Source organism: Ceratina calcarata, unplaced genomic scaffold (assembly GCF_001652005.2).
Source record: "Ceratina calcarata isolate Rehan_Ccalc_2016 unplaced genomic scaffold, ASM165200v1 scaffold12, whole genome shotgun sequence".
Taxonomy (NCBI): Eukaryota; Metazoa; Arthropoda; class Insecta; order Hymenoptera; family Apidae; genus Ceratina; species Ceratina calcarata.
The window spans coordinates 1-21,549 of record NW_017132978.1 but is presented as its reverse complement, the minus strand read 5'-3'; the positions used below and the strand labels follow the sequence as shown (position 1 = coordinate 21,549).

At 42.9% G+C, this 21,549-nt stretch overlaps 5 protein-coding genes and 1 long non-coding RNA gene across 14 annotated transcripts; 5 read left to right on the top strand and 1 right to left on the bottom strand.

The window, feature by feature from the left end:
• Positions 1–1,072: 1,072 nt before the first annotated feature.
• On the bottom strand, positions 1,073–3,593 carry LOC113464438 (uncharacterized). Of its 2 annotated transcripts, none has more exons than XR_003389294.1 (5): positions 3,506–3,593; positions 3,218–3,432; positions 2,966–3,148; positions 1,494–2,172; positions 1,073–1,334 (listed from the first exon to the last, which is right to left on the bottom strand). It is a non-coding gene; the product is annotated as an uncharacterized LOC113464438 (long non-coding RNA). The 2 variants fall into 2 exon arrangements; XR_003389295.1 differs by having other exon boundaries at positions 2,966–3,145.
• A 3,315-nt stretch (positions 3,594–6,908) lies between these two features.
• On the top strand, positions 6,909–8,926 carry LOC108625415 (odorant receptor 4-like). 4 transcript variants are annotated; one of them, XM_026814215.1, is made up of 7 exons: positions 6,909–7,351; positions 7,412–7,818; positions 8,049–8,148; positions 8,259–8,360; positions 8,489–8,647; positions 8,705–8,768; positions 8,862–8,926. In XM_026814215.1, exons 1-6 carry the CDS (start codon positions 7,061–7,063, stop codon positions 8,759–8,761), a joined length of 1,116 nt encoding a protein of 371 aa, XP_026670016.1. In that variant the 5' UTR covers positions 6,909–7,060; the 3' UTR covers positions 8,762–8,768; positions 8,862–8,926. The 4 variants fall into 4 exon arrangements, with proteins under 4 accessions (XP_026670016.1, XP_026670008.1, XP_026670019.1 ...); XM_026814207.1 differs by lacking the exon at positions 8,862–8,926 and having other exon boundaries at positions 8,705–8,821; XM_026814218.1 differs by lacking the exon at positions 8,862–8,926 and having other exon boundaries at positions 8,419–8,647.
• Positions 8,888–10,962, top strand: LOC113464436 (uncharacterized). The gene is made up of 6 exons (XM_026814197.1): positions 8,888–9,606; positions 9,668–10,074; positions 10,135–10,234; positions 10,294–10,395; positions 10,617–10,775; positions 10,833–10,962. Exons 1-6 carry the CDS (start codon positions 9,313–9,315, stop codon positions 10,896–10,898), a joined length of 1,128 nt encoding a protein of 375 aa, XP_026669998.1. The 5' UTR covers positions 8,888–9,312; the 3' UTR covers positions 10,899–10,962.
• Positions 10,963–11,348: 386 nt separating this feature from the next.
• On the top strand, positions 11,349–13,582 carry LOC108625640 (uncharacterized). The gene is made up of 6 exons (XM_026814194.1): positions 11,349–11,704; positions 11,839–12,245; positions 12,489–12,588; positions 12,658–12,762; positions 12,985–13,140; positions 13,217–13,582. The coding sequence occupies exons 1-6, from the start codon at positions 11,411–11,413 to the stop codon at positions 13,286–13,288; spliced, it is 1,134 nt and encodes a 377-aa protein (XP_026669995.1). The 5' UTR covers positions 11,349–11,410; the 3' UTR covers positions 13,289–13,582.
• A 666-nt stretch (positions 13,583–14,248) lies between these two features.
• On the top strand, positions 14,249–18,714 carry LOC108625406 (uncharacterized). Of its 5 annotated transcripts, none has more exons than XM_026814186.1 (6): positions 14,249–14,595; positions 14,670–15,076; positions 18,017–18,116; positions 18,213–18,314; positions 18,398–18,553; positions 18,623–18,714. In XM_026814186.1, the coding sequence occupies exons 1-6, from the start codon at positions 14,302–14,304 to the stop codon at positions 18,689–18,691; spliced, it is 1,128 nt and encodes a 375-aa protein (XP_026669987.1). In that variant the 5' UTR covers positions 14,249–14,301; the 3' UTR covers positions 18,692–18,714. The 5 variants fall into 5 exon arrangements, with proteins under 5 accessions (XP_026669987.1, XP_026669991.1, XP_026669992.1 ...); XM_026814190.1 differs by lacking the exon at positions 18,017–18,116 and adding an exon at positions 15,207–15,306; XM_026814191.1 differs by lacking the exons at positions 18,017–18,116; positions 18,213–18,314; positions 18,398–18,553; positions 18,623–18,714 and adding exons at positions 15,207–15,306; positions 15,403–15,504; positions 15,588–15,743; positions 15,813–17,115.
• Positions 18,715–19,919: 1,205 nt separating this feature from the next.
• Positions 19,920–21,546, top strand: LOC108625402 (uncharacterized; the record flags this gene model as incomplete). The annotated part of the gene is made up of 4 exons (XM_026813946.1): positions 19,920–20,220; positions 20,294–20,700; positions 20,797–20,929; positions 21,481–21,546. Coding segments are annotated over exons 1-4 (900 nt in total), but the record flags the coding sequence as incomplete, so codon positions are not given.
• Positions 21,547–21,549: the final 3 nt, after the last annotated feature.

The following is a 21,549-nucleotide window of genomic DNA, read 5'->3' as shown; positions in this document are numbered from 1 at the left end:
TATTATTAGCTTTGTTCTTCCGACGTCTGATTTCTTTTTAATTATAGGAAATGCGTTTTTATAAGGTACATAAACTTTTAGGATTGACTGTATAGCCAATACATCTTTAAAACTGATCGGATTATGTTCCACTGAATCGATCGATTCTGTTGGGTCATTATTCGTCTTTCAGTTTGATGGTTCTTGGTATCAATCCGGAGCCGGTCATCAATAAAATGTGGAGCGTAACCGATAAGCAATTAAAACCGGCTACGGATCCCAGCCATCGATGATTCCGTGATTAGAAGGAGCTTCAACTAATTGCGCCGTACTGTTCGCGCGAGGGATGATTAATTATCACCCCGTCCCCTCTCCTACCCCTAATGAATTTCGCGAGAATAAATACGATAATACAGCTAGAAGCTGGAACTTCAGGACACCCGATTCTGTAATTGTTTCCATTTCCGCGCGACCTTTTGAAACCGAATCAATCCGACGATTAAATATTTTTGATGGCAAACGTCATGAATATGCAAATCTGCTCCGTTAATTCCACGTTCGAAAATTTACCGTGTACATTGCTTCCATATAGCTCTCGTTGTCGCTGCATGGTTCGTTTCTTGAATTTCGAACACGAAAATCGAGTTCACCGTGGAAAATTGAAAATGTAAAAGCGTTGTAACTGAATCGCGTTCATTTTTAATAAACCGACGTACGTAGCAATTCCGAGTGGCGAGTATCGAGCGCACGATTAATTAAATTGCGCGACAACAAACTAGCGTTAATGACGCGATCAACGGAATGGCAATAACAAGCAATATTGATTACTACGGCTGATGAATGATCGAGTGGAAGTTATCGTTACAGTCTCTATGAAATAGATAAACTGTAACTGCATACACTGTCGAAATTCATATTAAATTTCCTCCCTCTTCACGTTTTAACGCGTTCAGGTTCATACGCACGTCAGTGACGTTGGTTTCACGCGAAAAATGAGTTTTCGCAAGTTCTTTCACGAGCTTCCCATTCATTCGATTAGTCCGCTGTTATTAAATTTTTGGACACTGTCCCCGAACAAATTGGTACGAGGAGCGTGTTACAAATTGTTTAATAGGACTCGCGTTATCGACGTAACGGCGAACTGTTTCGACTGCGTTCGACTGAGTAGCTTGTCGGCTTACAGGGATTCTACGTCAATTGAATTCAAGGAGCGTTTGATTCGCAATATGCGCCTCGATCTCCAGTTACGTGTAAGTTCACTTCCGTTCTGATGCAACTCAGCGAAGCTCGGATTCTCTGCAAAGCTCAAAGCCCTTTACCTCTCTTTCCTTCCGTGGCTCCTCCTGCAGTTCCTCCTACGGCAAACAAACATTACTGACGCTTTTACGTTATAATTAATTGCCTCGAACTTTACGAGTATGAATAAAAGTACGTTCTATTGGGAAAGTGAGAACAGTCTGCGACTAGTTGGTCGAGTGTATGTATCATCGAGACTCGATATCGATTAGACTTACGCGACTTCTCGATGGCAAATACCCTTATCCCCGGGAACCGACGTCTTACTTTATCAAATTTTATGGAATGGAAAGCCTGGTATTTCCTCCGTCCGGCAAACAATCGGCCTCCCGCGGGGATCGATGAAACAATCTGTAATATACCGACGGCGACAAACGGGCAAGGAGATGTTGGATTAAATGAAATTGATAAACGAGACGAGTGCTTCCCTCTCATTTCCCGCGGAGCGTATTCGATCGGTCTCGGTGTCCGTCAGAGAAGTCCGCGGCTCGTCTCCAGAGACCTCGACGCGGAAGATCTTCATTATTGGTATAAGATGGAAAGGAGGTGAAAACCCGGTGAGAGGACGGTCGTAACGGAGGCGGCCAGGTGTGGAAGTTTCGAATCCGGTGGGAGAGAAACTGCGTACACGGGTCTTGCATCAGAGCGTAATAAAGGCGATGAGCGTTCTTTCATCAAGGAAAAAAGTTTTGTCCCGTTTTGCCGCGGGTACTCTCGCCGAGAAAATCCAGTTTGTCCCACCGCCTCGGATGAATATGCATGGAATAGGAAGAGGACGGTGAGAAATATAGATATCCAGGCTGAACGCGGAGCCGTGTTTACGAGAGGAGAGACAAGAAGACTGACCTTTTTTTCTTTTCTTTTCTTCTTAGCGGGATACTTAAGTGCCCGGACGTCCTAGGTGCAATTGTAAAAATATTATCGAACAGCGGAGCCGCGAAGAGCTGTTGAACGGCGGGAACTTATTTCAAGGGGGCGGGACGATTCTTTTTTCCTCTGGCAGCGATAATATTTTTCCTATACGATCAAGACGGGGGAAGGAAAATAGAGTAAACGCGCGGCAGCCGTGTTTGCCGCACTGTTCGCCCCGGTATCTTAATTTAATTTTCACTTGTACGAATTGGCCGCGTTCGTATAATCCACAGGGAAATACCTACCGGCTGAAGCTTTCTTTACGGTGCTCCTTTTATTCCGCGTGCGTTCGCTTTATCGGTTTCTCCCTGACACGCGCCCCGCCCGTGTCTACGTAAGCACACTTAATCAAAACTTCGAAATCCTGCAAACATTTTATTTCCCATCCGACGACACGCCCGTTCCTTTCGAGTATCGCGTTCGATGCGTGACTGTCAAATAATCTGACACAGTTTCCGATTCACGTTCGGCGATACTTTTTAACGATGCCGGCGCAAAGACGATGCGGGTTTCGCGTTGGCAAGAAAAAGGATCGAGTTGACCGATTCGTCGGTTATTCCATTAACTTTGGTCAGTGAACAGTAACGAAGCGAGTCTGGGCGCCGGGCGCAATGTAAATTGGCGGTGAAATGAAAAGAGAGAAAATTGACCCGTCGCGTGGGGGAGGGGGGGGATACGTGGCGGTAGTCGGCGCGTATGGAATTTCCGTTCATGTCCTTTGAACCGCCAATAGAGAAGCAAAAAGTACCGGAAACAGGTACGTACGTGTAGTTTTTACCTTTTTTTCTTGCAGCCGTCTGTCTTTGTTCCACTCTCACCTTGCATGATTGATTCTCTTTACCATCGACGTTCTTTTTTCTATTTCGAAACGCGCTGGCTTCGTTTGACGAGAGGGCTCTCTGTGGTTAACAAGAGTAATACACTCTGACAGCCCTCTTCTCTCTGACGTATTCAAATTCTACTTAAAAAATACAATCAAAACATTATCGGGAATCACTTGGTTATTGAAGTATTACTCTTTGTAAGATACCTGCAGAGATCAAACTCCGGGAAGTCACAGTAAGCGATCGTATTACGCGATACAATCAACGATGATGCACAACTGGTCCCGATGGACTCTTCCTAGTTCTCTGATTCCTATTTCTTGAAATACATTCCATGAGGAGAGCGCAAATGCAATAATGTCATTGCAAGAACGTACTGTAGTTCGTTTCGTCGAGATAAGAAGTCGCAGTGCTGATGTTTCTTAAATAAAAGTATGTACCTTCGTCGGTTGCCGAATGATTCGCGCGAGAATGCACCTGTGCACCGTACATACCTGGCATACATATGAAGCACGCTCTCAGATAAGATCCCACTCCTCTCTCTCCAGTAGGCGATAAAATCAGACGCAGTTGAACGGCGACGGTCTGTCAGCTGATCGTTTTATCACGAATCGTTCAACGAAGACAATACGTCGCGTGTTTTATCGCAGTGGAAGATGTCCAAGCGAGCCGTTCTTCTATTATTTTTCATCGCCTTCTGCCTGGCAGAGGAAACCACTACCAATGAGCCGGTACGTATTTTCTTAATCCGTCGCGTAAATAATAATTCATATAATTATCTGACTACGCGGGATTCAGTTTTCTGAGAAATATTCTTAGTAGACGTGATTGCAACGGCTTGCGTAATCCCTGTTGGAGTCACTTCTAAAATTGTTTCCAAAGATCCTGTGTCTTTAGAAATCGTTTGACGGGTAGCGTGGGTGGTACTGTCGGAGAATTTCAAACGAATTCACGGCGCTAGCAGCTCGTGACAGCGAGCGAGCGAGCGTTGCGAAATACACACGTCGACGACGCGTGACACGGTGAACGAGTTCGAAACGTCTCGGGGCGAGAGAGGGTTCTTGAAATTCGAAATCGGCGTTAAATTCGTCGGGGGAGCAAACTTGGTAGGCTCTCGCATAGGCGTCGAACTCTACCCTCGGGGGATTCTAAACCGGAAGTCGTCTCACCGTCCGTTTTCGTTAACGGCGACCTCGTAAAGTTTCACACGGCGAACGTCCACGGTTGCTGCGCGATTAACTTGCTCGATATTGTGTTTTCGGGGGGAGGGTCTCACGATTCTAACGAGCCAAGTTGAACAACGCCGAGGAAAGAAGAAACTTTTAACGAGGACAGCGGGACGCGGCCAATAAATATCTTAACTCGATTTCCGTGAGAGATCCGGGGATCGGTGACTTTCCCTAGCGGAGTAACAACAGAAGTGGGCGAAGCACCGTGCCTTATCTTCGCGCGATAGCGGCTTAACCCTCGTCCGACCCTTCGGGATCGTCCGCCTAAAGAAAACATTCCAGGGAAAGATGGATTCATGAGCCTTTTACGTTCACCGTTTCAGATTCCGGTTAAGTTCGCATACATTATTATGGAGAACGCTCGATGGAATTCATTTGATCGTTAGAGCGGTCTATTTGTAGATCAAAAGGCGTAGAGGCATTTCTCGTTTGATAAAGTTATTTCATTATTTCGCTCTCTGGCTCGGCGGACTTCTACTGTCTCTGTACAACGTCTTTGTGCCGGTGCTCCGTGGCACTCCGTGTTTATACTCTAACGAATCGACGGGTGACTTTGTGATACGGCGAATATAATTCAAAGAAATCGTCGAGGTGAATCAAGTTGCAACGGTGCGGACAATACGAGCGGGTATGACAAAATGGCTGACGTTCGTTTAATTAATTCTCGATTGGCCAGCCGAGAATTCTGTTTGTTTCGTTAAGCCAGCGTGTTCGGTTAAACAAGGTGAAGGGCGTTGGAAATGAGGGAAACGAAGGGAAGAAGCCTGGCCGTGCCTCGGAGAATACGGCAGCAACCGAAAACTGGATTATAAAGTTTCGTTGTGTTATCGCTACTTAAGGGATTAACGCTTTCTTGCGCGGCGCGCGATGGGAATTCTAATCAGGCTTGTTAACACTTCGAAAACTCGATCGAGGCTCTTCCGGTTCTTCGGCGAGAAAAATTGCGTTTCCCAGGAGCAACCAGACAGATCCAATCGCCAACTCTTGATTAAGATTCTCACGCTCTTTACAGAAAATACGGACGACCCCGTTGTCCGACTCGGAAATCCTGCTGACGGTGACGGCGTGCACGGCTGCGCCGGTTTTAGGCATCCTCCTGCCGACGATACTTTATTAGTGAGTAATCAGTCGTCGCGCTAATCTAAGAACGACTGCCCGATAAATTATCGCGTCAGGCCTCCGTCTTATCGAATAAAGTACATTTTTACGCAACTTTCAAGATTTTAATCGATTCTCTTTTACAGCAAATACTGCAACAAGGGGAACGAGGTGTTTTAGAAGCAATGGCTGATCCGAGCTGAATTATATATTTTCAATAAATCGTCCGACGATCATAGAAACTGTTATTAATTCAATTCAATGGCTATTTAATCGTGATTATCAATTTTATTCGAAATCGCACGCAAGATAGATGCAACGATCATTGGTATTCTCATTACACCACCAGCACTGTTATGGCGAAACGATGCGCATGTGCGCTTCGAATTAACCGTAGAATGGGCGGAAATAAATGCATGCATAACAAGCATCGATCGGTAATAAGGGGGAGGGGAGGGTGAAATTTTTACGATTAGCGAAAGAGCAACTAGAATAAACTTCCGAAGCCAGCGAGTAATTACCATTGGCGGTAGCCATCCGATCGTGGCAACCATAACGGGATTGCAACGAGCGTTCACGCTCCCACTCGGTGGGTGATAATTTCGCGTAATCGGAGAACACTGTGGCGACGTTTAACGTCCGTCTGTTAACGTCACTAAATAATACAATAATTATTTAGTCAAATATTATATGCAATACAAATTGATTATGGCAATTCATACGTTATCCTATTTATAGTTTAGACAGGCGGAGCGAGTCGTTGATAATACGTTTTACAAACTACTTAAAGACAAATTACTTAATCATTATGAGAATACCTGCGTCGATGGTTTAGTGCGTGTCCATTAATACATGTGTAGGAGTGAACGCGACGGGCGTCCCATCACTGTAAATTCCATATCAGTCCTCCTCCCTGACAAACGTAGCAATCCAATTCGCATCGCATTGCACTTTCCGTTGGCATTCGCAATTACATGCACTCCGTATTTAACCCTCGGACGGCAACGCGTTTCAAACGGATGGTACACACGTTTTCACCTGCATATTGAAATTTCCTTTAGAAGCAATTTTACATTAATAAACGCAGCGTTTCATCGAGCGTTGTCAACTATGTATAACTCGTGTAATAAAATTTCCGCTTCAGAAACGTGACAACTGTATTTTTCATGACCTTTGACCTGATCCCTTTATAGAGATAAACGATAAATGTGTAATTGTATAATAATTGTTTGCAATTTTCTTCTTTTATTAACTGAAGGTAGAGCCGTGCGGTATCGATCATCGGCGCGTTCTCAGTGAACGGTAACCACCGTCTGACCTGCCGTCAATAACATTTATCAATCGTGAGTAAAAATGATGATGATGAATAGATGTCAGTTTTCAAAACGAATACGTAAATGATCTCGATTTTTCGAATTAAGTGCGGAGAGATAGAAACAACATAGTGCATAGCTATCGTTACGATATTGCACGCGATTCTCTGCAATTTACCTTCGTGCTTCGCGTTTTATACAACGATTAATGTTGCAAGGAGAGCCGCGGTGGTAAAATAGTAAAAAAGCTATGGAACAACATAGTGCAACCAATTATGGTGTACACATGCAAAATACAATGCAGCAAATAATTAATGAGTATCGACTTGCATTGGCAACTGGCGCGAACACTTCTATTGCAACAACGAGAAAGTCGACGTCGTCGTTCCAGAGCGGCATCCAGTGAATCATGTTCAATGTGACCACAGGGAGACTGTTTTACATATTGGAGCTAGCCGGGACGTTCACGTGCACTTGGCCGGTCGACGTGAACAGTAGTAAAAGTAGAATTCTCATACGAAATATACGATGGTCGTTCGCGATGCTCAACGTGACTTTATTACTAACATCGCTGGTGCTGGCCGTTTATCATTTCCGAGAGGACACGACCACGGTCATGAAAACCGCCTCTGAGATGACTGCCCTTCTAGAAGTGTTCCTAGACCTGATCTTTTGCAAACTGAAGAGCGCGCAGCTGCAGGTTACTTTGCAACAAGAACCGTTCCGATAAGCAGCCGGCTTATCACCTTTAACCCTTTAGGTATTGATAACGAGAATCCGAGGGTTTGTAGAAGTCGCGAACGAGGACGAGAGCAGAGTTCTGCAGGGATACGTCGACAGATACAAAATGTTCTTTTCTGTGACCGCGATGGGGTACATATCCACCGCGGTTTCGTTTGGCTTCGTGCCGCTGTTCTCGACGCAGGATCTACCGGCAGACGGATGGATACCCTTCGCCACGGAACCGCTCGTCCTCTATTTAGTCATCTACGTGCACCAGGTTTACTGCATCTGCACGGCGGCGTTATGCATCTTCGTCGATTTCACGATCGCCCTTCTGTTCAGCTTCCCCGCGGCTAGACTGGACATCCTCGGGACGAAACTTCGCCACGTGGACAGCTACCGCATGCTAATTAGCTGCGTCAAAGAACATCAGGAAATAATTGGGTGAGCTACAGGATTAAATAAGAACTCTGCGGTCTGACTACAAAATTTTACTCACTCATTATTATTAAAACATATAAAGTTGAAAAATTGTAATTCTGATTTTTTTTTTACTATATCCATGCAATTTTTTTATATCTTCTGTACATTCCATTTTATATTCAATGCAAAATTACTCATTTCATAGAAATTCAGTTAAGAACTCTTCTTATGCAAATGAATGAATTGATTAGATTCGTGGAGGATACTAAAGCCATCGTGGAGGCATTATTATTTAAAACGAATGTCACGATGGGAAGTGCTGTAATATGCGGCGCTTTCCAGCTGGTTAACGTGAGTCTGGCAAGCTCGACATGTTTCTATCTCGTTTGCAATCTCGAACCATCGTATGTACCGCGGCTCGTATTTTAGAATTCAATATTGTTACGATGATATTCACGCAGAATCAGTCGCTGGCTGTGAAGAGTCAATTTGTTCCTATGGTCGTATCGGGCTGTGCACATCTCTACGTCATCGCTTGGCCGGCTGATGACTTAAAAGAGAGCGTAAGCTATATCAATTATTTCTTACCTGAAATAAAAGTAATTCTTTAATTCTTTCAAGTGTAAAAATTACTCGAGTGAAGAATATTCCTTCTTTCAATGTATACACTTTATCAGTGAGACGTTTCCAGAGTGTACGATTTTTAAACTCGATCGCCGACGTCCGATGGCTGGGAAAACAACGCGAAATGGGCAGCGCACTGATAATCATGATCCAGAGGAGCCAGAAGATGTTCCTCATCCGAATGAGTAGTTTACTTCCAGCCCTCACGTTGGAGTATTACGCAAACGTAAGCGAGCTGTATAAAAAATTGGTTTCAAAAAAGATTGACTCGATGATTTTTTAGTTCTTAACTACGGTCTCCTCCTATTTCATGGCGATGCGAACTATGATCGAATCGTAACGAGCAAGTATGTACATTGCGGGAGATAATAAATTTTTAGCACGAGATTGTCAAATATATTTTCTGATTTCTTTCTCAATGAAATTCTACTGTTATTCAGTCGAGCAGAATAACTGCGGGAAAGTATGTGAGAATATCATTCCGCATTCTATTGGTAGCACTCACGTAAGTTACTTCAATACCTCCGTGGGGTTATACATATGTCTACAGGCTATAACATGTAATTTAAGCAATCACCGTGCAACATATGTACGGCCGAGGTTGCATGGGTTCTACACGCATGTTCGTTGAAAGAAACACGCTATTCTCAAGAGCTAGTAAAATAATAACAAGCGGCAATGAATTTCGATCGCCCCTACGCCGACTGCGAATTAGTAATTTAAATCTCGACGCCGTCGGCGCGCGAAGGAGAATACAGCAACTCTGACCTGATCGCTTATTTATTTTTTCGACATTTTCAAATCATTGATGCTCCTTAATTGGCTTATACGTCGATTTCTTCTACCGACGGTCATTTCGGTTCCGAGTCATGAGACAAGCAGAGCTCGGAAATGAGAAAACGCGTGGGACCGGAGGAAGCGATTTTGTTCACGAAACTCAGTGTCGCTTTAACGTGTTCCTGGCCGGTCTCGATTTCATCGGCTAAACACCGACTCCGATTATTCAACGCGCTATGGTGCGCAGCTTTTCTCAGCTCGACGGCGTTACTTTTCCCATTAGTGGCCGCGGTTTACGAATATCGCAAGGATCCCATCATTCTTGGAAAGACGGTGAGCCTGGCTTCGGCCGTAGCGCAGGTATCAATCAAAATGCTGATCTGTCGTTCGCAGCAGAAGCAATTTCAGGTAAGTCTCCTTGTTCGAGGGCGACGGTCTGCTCGGTGAATCGAAACAGCAGTGCTTTTAGATTCTATTACACGATATGGAGAAATTTTGCAAGAATGCAACGACGGAGGAAAGAATCGTTCTGCAACGTTACGTGGATAAATATAAGTATCCCCATTGCGTGTATGTACTATGGTGCTTCCTGACCGCCGCTTTTGTTATAAGCGGCCCACTATACTTACCGCAAACGTTCCCCACGCACGCGATATATCCGTTTCCGGTGGAGCAACAGCCGCTGAAAGGATTCGTTTTCCTACATCAATCGTTAGTCGGTTTCCAAGTTTCCTCAGGTATGGCCATCGATATCCAAGTCGCGCTTCTTTTGCGATACGCCGCGGCCAGATTCGAGATCCTTGGAATTCAGTTGCGTGAAGCGAAGACTGACGAAGAGGTCAACGCCTGCGTAGAAAGACACGATGAGATTTTAAGGTAAACATTATTAAGAATTTCTAATATTAATTATTATTAAAGAACGCTTAATTTTATTAGTTATATGAGGAGAATTCATCGGTCTATCAGTTTCTTGGTTTTATCGACCGTCGCGACGACTAGCGTAGCCGTGATATTTGGCAGCTTGAATTTAATCGCGGTAAGTAACCAGGGATTTTTAAGTTTCGAACATGAACGTGATCTGGAATTCTTTTTTAGAATCAGCCATTGCTTTTGAAAGCCCTATATGCGATCGTAGTGTTCAGTGCCAGTCTGGAACTCTTCATGTACGCTTGGCCGACGGATCAACTGATGGGCATGGTATGAAATTTATCATACGAGTGCACGTGAGATGCAGCTTTTGATATCTCATACATTTTCACACACTTCTTGATATTTCACGATTTTACACATTTATTGTGATTATGATTCATGATTATTATGATTCACACATCCTTCATGTTTTTATTCATTTTCTCTATGAATACATAAAATATAATGAGATAATCAGATGTTCTAATCAACGTAATGATTAATTGTAGAGCAATAAAATTGCCGACGACGCATACGACATGAGCTGGCATGAGAACGACGTGAAAATACAGATGAAAATACTGAACATCATTCAGAGGGCTCAGAAAATGGAATCTGTGCATATCAGTGGTATCCTACCTACATTGTCGCTAACTTATTACGCGCAGGTACGTAACTTTCTGTTGTCATATTTTACAATTGCTAATTATTCGCTATCATTTCAGTATCTGTACAAATCGGTTTCCTATTTCACTGCGTTACGTATTATGGTCGAGTCAGCTCCGGATTGAATTATTCTTATTATTATTATTATCATTAGATAAATAAAAAATTATGTTTAAGTACATCGATATAATTAATAGTCACTTTATAATAATGTATAAATAAATAATTTTCAATCACCAGACACAAATGAATACGACTAGTTTGATTTTACTGTTATTCCATTGATTTGTTGTACCATACGAGAACAGAGCTCTGCGATTTACACACTTGGTAGCAATTCTACCAGCTGTAATCGTCTATAAGAAAATGAACAGTCCTGCAATAAAACAGGAGAGCTAGCTATAATTACATTAGAACGGAAACAACGTTTTGATCTACTTATTCCAGCTGAATGGTAGAAGGGTTGGACTATGAATACAGATACGCCTCAATTGACTGTCTCATGAATAGTTGCGATCATTATTCATGGCAATTTTTCCATCGCATTCAGTCGTGATAAACCGTTTCGCCACGGTGCAGTGTACTATCACCTGCCACCTGCGTAGTATCGTTCACCCGGTCGATGTACTCGTGAGTTATGTTCCGAAACGTAACGCCAGAGAGAGCGATCGCGTTCATCCAGCACAGTGTGGCCTTGACCTACTGCTGGCCGCCACCCCTGACAGCCACCAGGTACCAAACGCTCGTCTTCAGGATCTTCAGACTCGCAGGATTCATCAACGCGACCATACTCCTGTTACCTTTGCTGTACGCTCTCCACGTGTATCGCGACGATACGGAGAATCTGTCGAAGGCAGCGGTGATATCTGTCGGCGTCCTGCAAATCTCTGTCCACATAGCATCCTGCGCTATGCAGCAGGATCGCTTGCAAGTAAGAACTCAATATGAAAAGTTCCTAATGACCTCTGATTCGTCGAACAGATCTCGGTATTTCTTAACCATCCGAGAAATCGCTGTGATTCGTCGTTTAACTGTCTCGTCAGTTACATGCATGAAATTTTATAGCGATTAATAGAGGAAATGGAAATTTGTTGCAAAACGGCGAGCGAGTTCGAAAGACACGTGTTTCAACGGTACGTCGACAAGTATTCGGTGTACTATGCGATTTACGTTTGCTCGAGTTATCTGTCGGCGTTGCTCGTCATCCTCGGGAACTTTTTCGTATCCGATCCACTGCCGACAAACGCTCAATACCCGTTCCCGGTCGACTCCGAACCGTTGAGAAGCATCCTGTTTGTCCATCAAGCTATCGTTGGCCTACAGTGCTCAGCGCACGTTAGCATAAGCATATTTTGTGCCATGTTGTTTCTATTCGCAGCAGCGCGGTTCGAGATTTTAATAGCAGAACTGCGCGAGATCGACGGCATCGCCTCGCTGATAGAGGGTGTCAAGAAGTACCGCGCCACAAGAAGGTATTATAATTTCATAACTCATAATTATAATAAATATATTAATATTATTATAAATATTAACATCACAACTCATAATTATAATAAATGTATATAATAACAGTAATAATAGTAATTAAATCCATTTAGAAAATGTTCTTTCACCCTTTTGATCCTCTATGCCACGTTCTCCGCAAATAAAATTTCTGTATTATAAAATTCATATTCTGACAACTATAAATACATCTTGTAAATGTTTTTCAATAGGTATGCAATGGAAACGGTTCGGGGGATGCGTTATGTCGCTCTGACTTTGGTAACCCTTTGCACTGTAGCAGCTGTATTTAGCGGTCTCAGCCTGATTAGCGTGAGTGTTTTCTAACGACGTTGCGGAAGTCGGAGACTGAAATTAACCAAAAGAAACCCGTTTGACTAGAGGACGTTATCGTTGACTGTGAAAATTCAGTTCCTCTTCTTACTCATGGCTGCAATTACGGCGGTCTTTATGTGCGCTTTGCCAGCTGATCATTTGATGGAAATGGTACAAATTAATTATTTGAATTACATCTTCTCTTTTGTATCGTAACGTATGAATTGCAGTGCTTGTTTTTATACAAAGTTATGACAAATTGTTTGAGATAAGAATGTATGAAAGTGCGACGAGAATAGTTTTTTAATTATTCAAACAGGACGTCTCTTTTAGTCATCCAATAAAATTCTCTAATTGTGACTTAGAATGATAATCAAGATTTATTACCGTCAGAGTGGAGATTCATTGCGAGGAGCATATGAGTCAGAATGGCACGTGTTACCCGCGAGCGTACAGAAGTGCATACTGCTGATGACGATGCGCCAACCCCCAGTAGTTTTAAGTATCAAATGTATCATCCCTTCTCTTACCTTGAACTTTTTCTCTTCGGTACGTGAGCGATTAATTAATTAGGTTAAATTTCATTCGATTTCAATTGCAAACAAACACCTGTTTGGTGTTTCAGTTTATGTCGAATATATTCTCAATATTCACGGCCCTCCGGATTGTCCTGATGCGAAACGAAAACGACGATTAACGACTGATTCGATATTTCAAAAGTACGTCTACATGTTCGGCTCGTTTTATAAAAATTTTAGTAATAAACTCTATTCGAAGAACAGAATTTACTTCTTAACACGTCCCACCTTGCAGGGCACGTATCGTAATGGCTAGTTTAAACCCAGTAACATACCGACATAGTTTTTCTCTTTCCAATAGTACTTCGAGCCTTAGATGCCAAAACTTCCATTTCGTAAAACATAAACAGTGAATTTGAATTATTTTATATCATTCTTGATGTTTCAATTTCTGTTCGAATGTTTTTCAAAATCAGTTTTGGTATCCATTTGTATCACCTTAGTATCAACTCAATCAAGTATAATTGTGAGTACGTTACTGGATGTGCAGCGTGTCATTACGGCCCCTTTTGTCGATGACACGAGGGACAGCAACCCTCGACTATAAGTCAAAAGACAGAATTTCTTATAAGACTGACTTATTTCGTTTGATTTATTACTTCACCATACACTAACACATGTCGACACGAACATAATCGATTTACGATAGACGCACAGAATAAAAGTACAAGAAACAACAGCAAAGATTAATTATGAATTTACAGTCTACATAACTCCGATCGCAAAATCTGGACAGCATCATTTACGTTCGTATCACATTCCTTCTTACGTTACTGCAGCAACTTGATAAACCGTCTAACTTCAGTGCGAAAAGATCTTCGGCAATGCTTGCCGGTACACTATGGGATTCACACAGATGTTAACTGTGCCCGTAGTGATAACAGCCTATAAAAAATTGAATGTGCATGGGAGATACGTAGAAAGCTTTCGAACTACATATTATTATCGAATATATACGTAAAAGGGTGGTATGAACACGGCTACACCACATCCCCTAGAATCCTATTCAATATTGAAACATCCATGAATTCATTTATCACAAACCATTCTACTGCTGAATGGAACGCAGTGCACAGTGATCCACGAACCGCGAAGGGTCAATCGGACCGTCACGTCTGGATTTCGTATCATTATGTTTCAAACCGCGACGCCAGACAAAGCGATTGCCTTTACTCAACGCTGCGTGGCATTGACCTACTGCTGGCCGCCACCGTTGGGAGCTACGAGGTCCCAGATCCTTTTGTACAAGGTCTTAAGGATCATGGGGCTCGTCAATGGTTTAGTACTACTTGTTCCATTGTTGTACGCGTTGCACGTGTACCGCAACGATATTGAGATCCTGACGAAGGCTGTGGTCATGGTCGCGGCCATCTCTCAAGTCCTTTCTCAAACGATGCTCTGTGCGACACAATATGATCGGTACCAGGTAAACGATATAAAATGATACTTTAAGGATCGGGGTCGAACCGTCGAGCATTACGAACTTATAACGTCCCACAGCGATTGATCGAACACATGCGACTTTATTGCAAGGCAGCGAACTCGTCCGAGAGACAGATCCTTCAAGAGTACGTCGGCAAGTACGCCACGTTTTACGGGTTCTCGGCCACTGGATTTTACGGAGTGGCGTTCATCCTCGTCTTCGGCACACTTTTCGTATCCGATCCGTTCCCGACCAACGCCGAATATCCGTTCTTCGTCGATTTCGAACCGCTTAAGAGCATCATTTTCCTCCACCAAGCTCTCGCCGGCTTGCAGTGCTCCGCTCACTTGTGCATGAACATGTTCTGTGCTTTACTCTTACTATTCGCTGCGGCGCAATTTCAAATATTGGCTGCTGAAATGGTCGACATCGACGGGATCCGGTCGCTCGTTAAATGCGTAAAGAAGTACCGGATAGTAAGAGGGTTCGTTTACAAGGCATAATCTATATTTGTACTCTCACTGATCCTTTTCTGTTACGCTGAGATTTCGATTATACTACATGCGAATGAATGCATTTAGCAAAAGAGGCACCTCTAGGAGAATGGATTTTAGGTACGCGATTGAAGCTGCTCGAGGGATGCGAGTTGTGGTAATAATCACGTACACGTTTGTGATGCTGTCGTGCGCGTTCAGTGGTGTCACCATCATTGGTGTAGGTATTTGATAGCTTATATTAGTGACCCTCTAGTGGTCAATAGTTTATTATAGTGTAAAAATCGTTAACGGAATTGAAATCTTGTATAACCAGGGGGCATCGTTCAACATAAAAATGCAGTCGCTTCTGTTGCTCAGCACCGGACTTTTGGAGGCCTTCATGTGCGCATTGCCAGCTGATCATTTAATGGAAATGGTATGATTCTTTTAGAAATTTATATGAAACAATTTCAGTTTTGTATGTAAGGTTTATGAGTTTTTATTAATTAATTATTATAGAGTGAAAGAGTCATGCAAGGGGCATACGAATCGAAATGGTACATGCGACCACTGGACGTGCAGAAGTGCTTACTGTTCATGACGATTCCTCGACCCCCAGTGGTACTGAGTATCAAGTGTATCATGCCTGCGCTATCGCTGAATTATTTCTGCTCGGTACGTGCATTAATTACCTTCGTTAAAATCGCAACTGAAAGTTACTCATTCATATGTATAATATTTTAGTTCGTATCAAACATATTCTCTATATTCACGGCCCTGCGGGTCACTTTGATGCGAGATGAAGAGGACTAAATATTCAACCGAACGCGTTCTTACGACTAATTAAATACAATATTATATCCCCAATAGTCGACGTACCGAGTCCATGCTCGAATCAAATAACACAGAATGCAATATTTTAACTAATGTATATTAATATTCAAATAGGTGCTGGGTTAATACATATGCGTATTCAGTCATAATACCTTGGGAACATAAACTAAAACTACTCGTATATATGCAAGGTGTCGTTGGTCACGACAGGCCCGAATAATACTGTCCAACATTCTTCCCTCCTCTGGGAAGACTCTCGTATTGCACGTGTATTATGGACAGAATCTGAGTGGAGGTCTGCGATCACGTGTTGATCGCCGCGGCAACTGCACTGATGTTGATCCTCAAGATCTCGTTTCGTGCCGCAAATTCATCATTAGCGATGTTCTGACTATTATCCAGGACTTGTTTCTCTATAGCAGACTGGCTGTGATAGAAGTCAAATGGCCAGTTTCTGTTCGAATATTTTCCAAAATCTGTTTTAGTATCGACTTGTATCAACTTAGTATCAACTCAATGAAGTATAATTTAATAGAAAATACGTCGGTACTCTACTGAATGTACAGCGTGTCATTACAGCCCCTTTTGTCGAAGACGCGAGGGACAGCAACCCCCGACTATAAGCCAAAAGACTGAGAATTTCTTATGAGACTGACTTATTTCATTTGATTTATTACTTCACCATACACTGATACATGTCGGCATGAACATAATCGATTTACAACAGACGCACAAAATAAAAGTACAAGATACAACAGCAATGATTAATTATGAATTTACAGTCTACATAACTCCGATCGCAAAATCTAGACAGCATCATTTACGTTCGTATCATATTCCTTGCTACGTTACTACAGTAACTTGATAAACTGTATAATTTCAGCGCGAAAAGATCTTCGGTAATACATGCTTGCCGATACACTGCGAGATTCACACAGATGCTAACTGTGCCCGCAGCAGTAATAGCATATAAAAAATTAAACGTGCATGCGAGATACGAAGAAAGCTTTCGAACTACATATTATTATCGAATATATACGTAAAAGGGTGGTATGAACACGGCTACACCACATCCCGTAGAATCCTATTCAATATTAAAACTTCCATGAATTCGTTTATCACAAACCGTTGTACTGCTGGATGGAACGCAGTGCACGGTGATCCACGAACCGCGAAGGGTCAACCGGACTGTTACGACTTCATTTCGCCTCATTATGTTTCAAACCGCAACACCAGACAAAGCGATTGCCTTTACTCAACACTGTGTGGCGTTAACCTGCTGCTGGCCGCCACCGTTGGGGGCTACTAGGTCCCAGATCCTTTTGTACAAGGTCTTAAGGATCATGGGGCTCGTCAATGGTTTAGTACTACTTGTTCCGTTGTTGTACGCGTTGCACGTGTACCGAAACGACACTGAGATCCTGACCAAGGCTGCGGTCATGGTTGCGGGCATCGCTCAAGTCCTCTCTCAAACGACGCTCTGTGCAACACAATATGATCGGTATCAGGTAAACGAAATATAATAATACTTTACGGATCGAACCGTCGAACGTTACGAACTTATAACGTCCCGCAGCGATTGATCGAACACATGCGACTTTATTGCAAGGCAGCGAACTTGTCCGAGAGACAGATCCTCCAAGAGTACGTCGATAAGTATGCCGCGTTTTACGGATCCTCCGCTACTTGGTTTTATGTATCGGCGTTGTCCGTCATCTTTGGCACACTTTTCGTATCTGATCCGTTCCCGACCAACGCCGAATATCCGTTCTCCGTCGATTTCGAACCGCTTAAGAGCATCATTTTCATCCACCAAGCTGTCGCTGGCATGCAGTGCGCCGCTCACTTGTCCATGAACGTGTTCTGTGCTTTACTCTTACTATTCGCTGCGGCGCGATTTCAAATCTTGGCGGCGGAAATGGTCGACGTCGACGGGATTCGTTCGCTCGTTAAGTGCGTAAAGAAGTACCGGATAGTAAGAGGGTTCGTTGACAAGACATAATTTATATTTGTACTCTCACTGATGACATTTTTGTTACGCTGAGATTTCTGTTAGACTGCATGTGAATGAATGCATTTAGCAAAAGAGGCACCTCTAGGAGGAGAGGTTTTAGGTACGCGATTGAAGCTGCTCGAGGGATGCGAGTTGTCGTAATGGTCACGTACACGTTTGTGATCATGTCGTGCGTATTCAGTGGTGTCACCATTATTGGTGTGAGTATTTGATCGCTTATATTAGTGACCCTCTAATGGTCACTAGTTTATGGCAGTGTGAAAATCGTTAACGGAATTGAAATCTTGTATAACCAGGGGGCATCGTTCACTGTAAAAATGCAGTCGTTTCTGTTGCTGGGCGCCGGACTTTTGGAGGCCTTCATGTGCGCATTGCCAGCTGATCATTTAATGGAAATGGTATGATTCTTTTAGAAATTTATATGAAACAATTTCAGTTTTGTATGTAAGGTTTATGAGTTTTTATTAATTAATTATTATAGAGTGAAAGAGTCATGCAAGGGGCATACGAATCGAAATGGTACATGCGACCACTGGACGTGCAGAAGTGCTTACTGTTCATGACGATTCCTCGACCCCCAGTGGTACTGAGTATCAAGTGTATCATGCCTGCGCTATCGCTGAATTATTTCTGCTCGGTACGTGCATTAATTACCTTCGTTAAAATCGCAACTGAAAGTTACTCATTCATATGTATAATATTTTAGTTCGTATCAAACATATTCTCTATATTCACGGCCCTGCGGGTCACTTTGATGCGAGATGAAGAGGACTAAATATTCAACCGAACGCGTTCTTACGACTAATTAAATACAATATTATATCCCCAATAGTCGACGTACCGAGTCCATGCTCGAATCAAATAACACAGAATGCAATATTTTAACTAATGTATATTAATATTCAAATAGGTGCTGGGTTAATACATATGCGTATTCAGTCATAATACCTTGGGAACATAAACTAAAACTACTCGTATATATGCAAGGTGTCGTTGGTCACGACAGGCCCGAATAATACTGTCCAACATTCTTCCCTCCTCTGGGAAGACTCTCGTATTGCACGTGTATTATGGACAGAATCTGAGTGGAGGTCTGCGATCACGTGTTGATCGCCGCGGCAACTGCACTGATGTTGATCCTCAAGATCTCGTTTCGTGCCGCAAATTCATCATTAGCGATGTTCTGACTATTATCCAGGACTTGTTTCTCTATAGCAGACTGGCTGTGATAGAAGTCAAATGGCCAGTTTCTGTTCGAATATTTTCCAAAATCTGTTTTAGTATCGACTTGTATCAACTTAGTATCAACTCAATGAAGTATAATTTAATAGAAAATACGTCGGTACTCTACTGAATGTACAGCGTGTCATTACAGCCCCTTTTGTCGAAGACGCGAGGGACAGCAACCCCCGACTATAAGCCAAAAGACTGAGAATTTCTTATGAGACTGACTTATTTCATTTGATTTATTACTTCACCATACACTGATACATGTCGGCATGAACATAATCGATTTACAACAGACGCACAAAATAAAAGTACAAGATACAACAGCAATGATTAATTATGAATTTACAGTCTACATAACTCCGATCGCAAAATCTAGACAGCATCATTTACGTTCGTATCATATTCCTTGCTACGTTACTACAGTAACTTGATAAACTGTATAATTTCAGCGCGAAAAGATCTTCGGTAATACATGCTTGCCGATACACTGCGAGATTCACACAGATGCTAACTGTGCCCGCAGCAGTAATAGCATATAAAAAATTAAACGTGCATGCGAGATACGAAGAAAGCTTTCGAACTACATATTATTATCGAATATATACGTAAAAGGGTGGTATGAACACGGCTACACCACATCCCGTAGAATCCTATTCAATATTAAAACTTCCATGAATTCGTTTATCACAAACCGTTGTACTGCTGGATGGAACGCAGTGCACGGTGATCCACGAACCGCGAAGGGTCAACCGGACCATTACGTCTTCATTTCGCCTCATTATGTTCCAAACCGCAACACCAGACAAAGCGATTGCCTTTACCCAACGCTGCGTGGCGTTAACCTGCTGCTGGCCGCCACCGTTGGGGGCTACTAGGTCCCAGATCCTTTTGTACAAGGTCTTAAGGATCATGGGGCTCGTCAACGGTTTAGTACTACTTGTTCCGTTGTTGTATGCGTTGCACGTGTACCGCAACGATACTGAGATCCTGACCAAGGCTGCGGTCATGGTTGCGGGCGTCGCTCAAGTCTCCTCTCAAACGATGCTCTGTGCGATGCAATACGATCGGTATCAGGTAAACGAAATATAATAATATTTTACGGATCTGGTCGAACCGTCGAACGTTACGAACTTATAACGTCCCGCAGCGATTGATCGAACACATGCGACTTTATTGCAAGGCAGCGAACTCGTCCGAGAGACAGATCCTCCAAGAGTACGTCGACAAGTATGCCGCGTTTTACGGGTCCTGCGCCACTTGGTTTTACGTATCGGCGTTGTCCGTCATTTTCGGCACACTTTTCGTATCCGATCCGTTCCCGACCAACGCCGAATACCCGTTCTCCGTCGATTTCGAACCGCTAAAGAGCATCATTTTCCTCCACCAATCTGTCGCCTGCATGCAGTGCGCCGCTCATTTGTCCATGAACATGTTCTGTGCTTTACTCTTACTATTCGCTGCGGCAAGGTTTCAAATTTTGGCAGCGGAAATGGTCGACATCGACGGGATCCGTTCTCTCGTTAAGTGCGTAAAGAAGTACCGGATAGTAAGAGGGTTCGTTGACAAGGCATAATCTATATTTGTACTCTCACTGATCCTTTTTGTTACGCTGAGATTTCGATTAGACTACATGCGAATGAATGCATTTAGCACAAGAAGCATCTCTAGGGGAAGGAGTTTTAGGTACGCGATTGAAGCTGCTCGAGGGATGCGAGTTGTCGTAATGGTCACGTACACGTTTGTGATCATGTCGTCCGTGTTCAGTGGTATCACCATCATTGTTGTGAGTATTTGAGTGCTTATACTAATTATCATCCAGGGAGTGATTGGACATCTACATACATAGAAGTGTGCCTAAACGGGAGGTTGCATATTCAGAACGCGAAGTGTCAAAATTAATAGTTGATCATGGACTGCGTTCACTGTGATTTCATTCCTTAACGAAAGCAGTTAAAAGGAAATTGCATACAACCTTTCTTGTATCTGGCAACTGGAGCTACAATTTTTGTGTCAAATATTTTTCGTTAACAGCAACAGGTAAGCATTTATTTGCAATAAACGTCGAGTTTGAGAAATTTAAAGAGGTGCCTTTTGAAAAATCTCGGAGAATGCTTCAAATATAAGTTGTTTTCCTTTTACCTTCGATATTTAACGAGTTAACTATAATTAATCGGCACTTTGTTGGTTCTGAGTGAGATCAAAAGAGTCGACACGTTGATTGGGCCTAGTGTTTTTTTTTTATACTGTGACTTAGGTGTTCAATCACTCCCTGGAGAGTCACTAGCTTATGACAGTGTAAAAATCGTTAACGGAATTAAAATATTGTATAACCAGAAGACATCGTTCACTGTGAAAATGCAGTCGCTTCTGTTGCTCTGCGCCGGACTTTTGGAGGCCTTCATG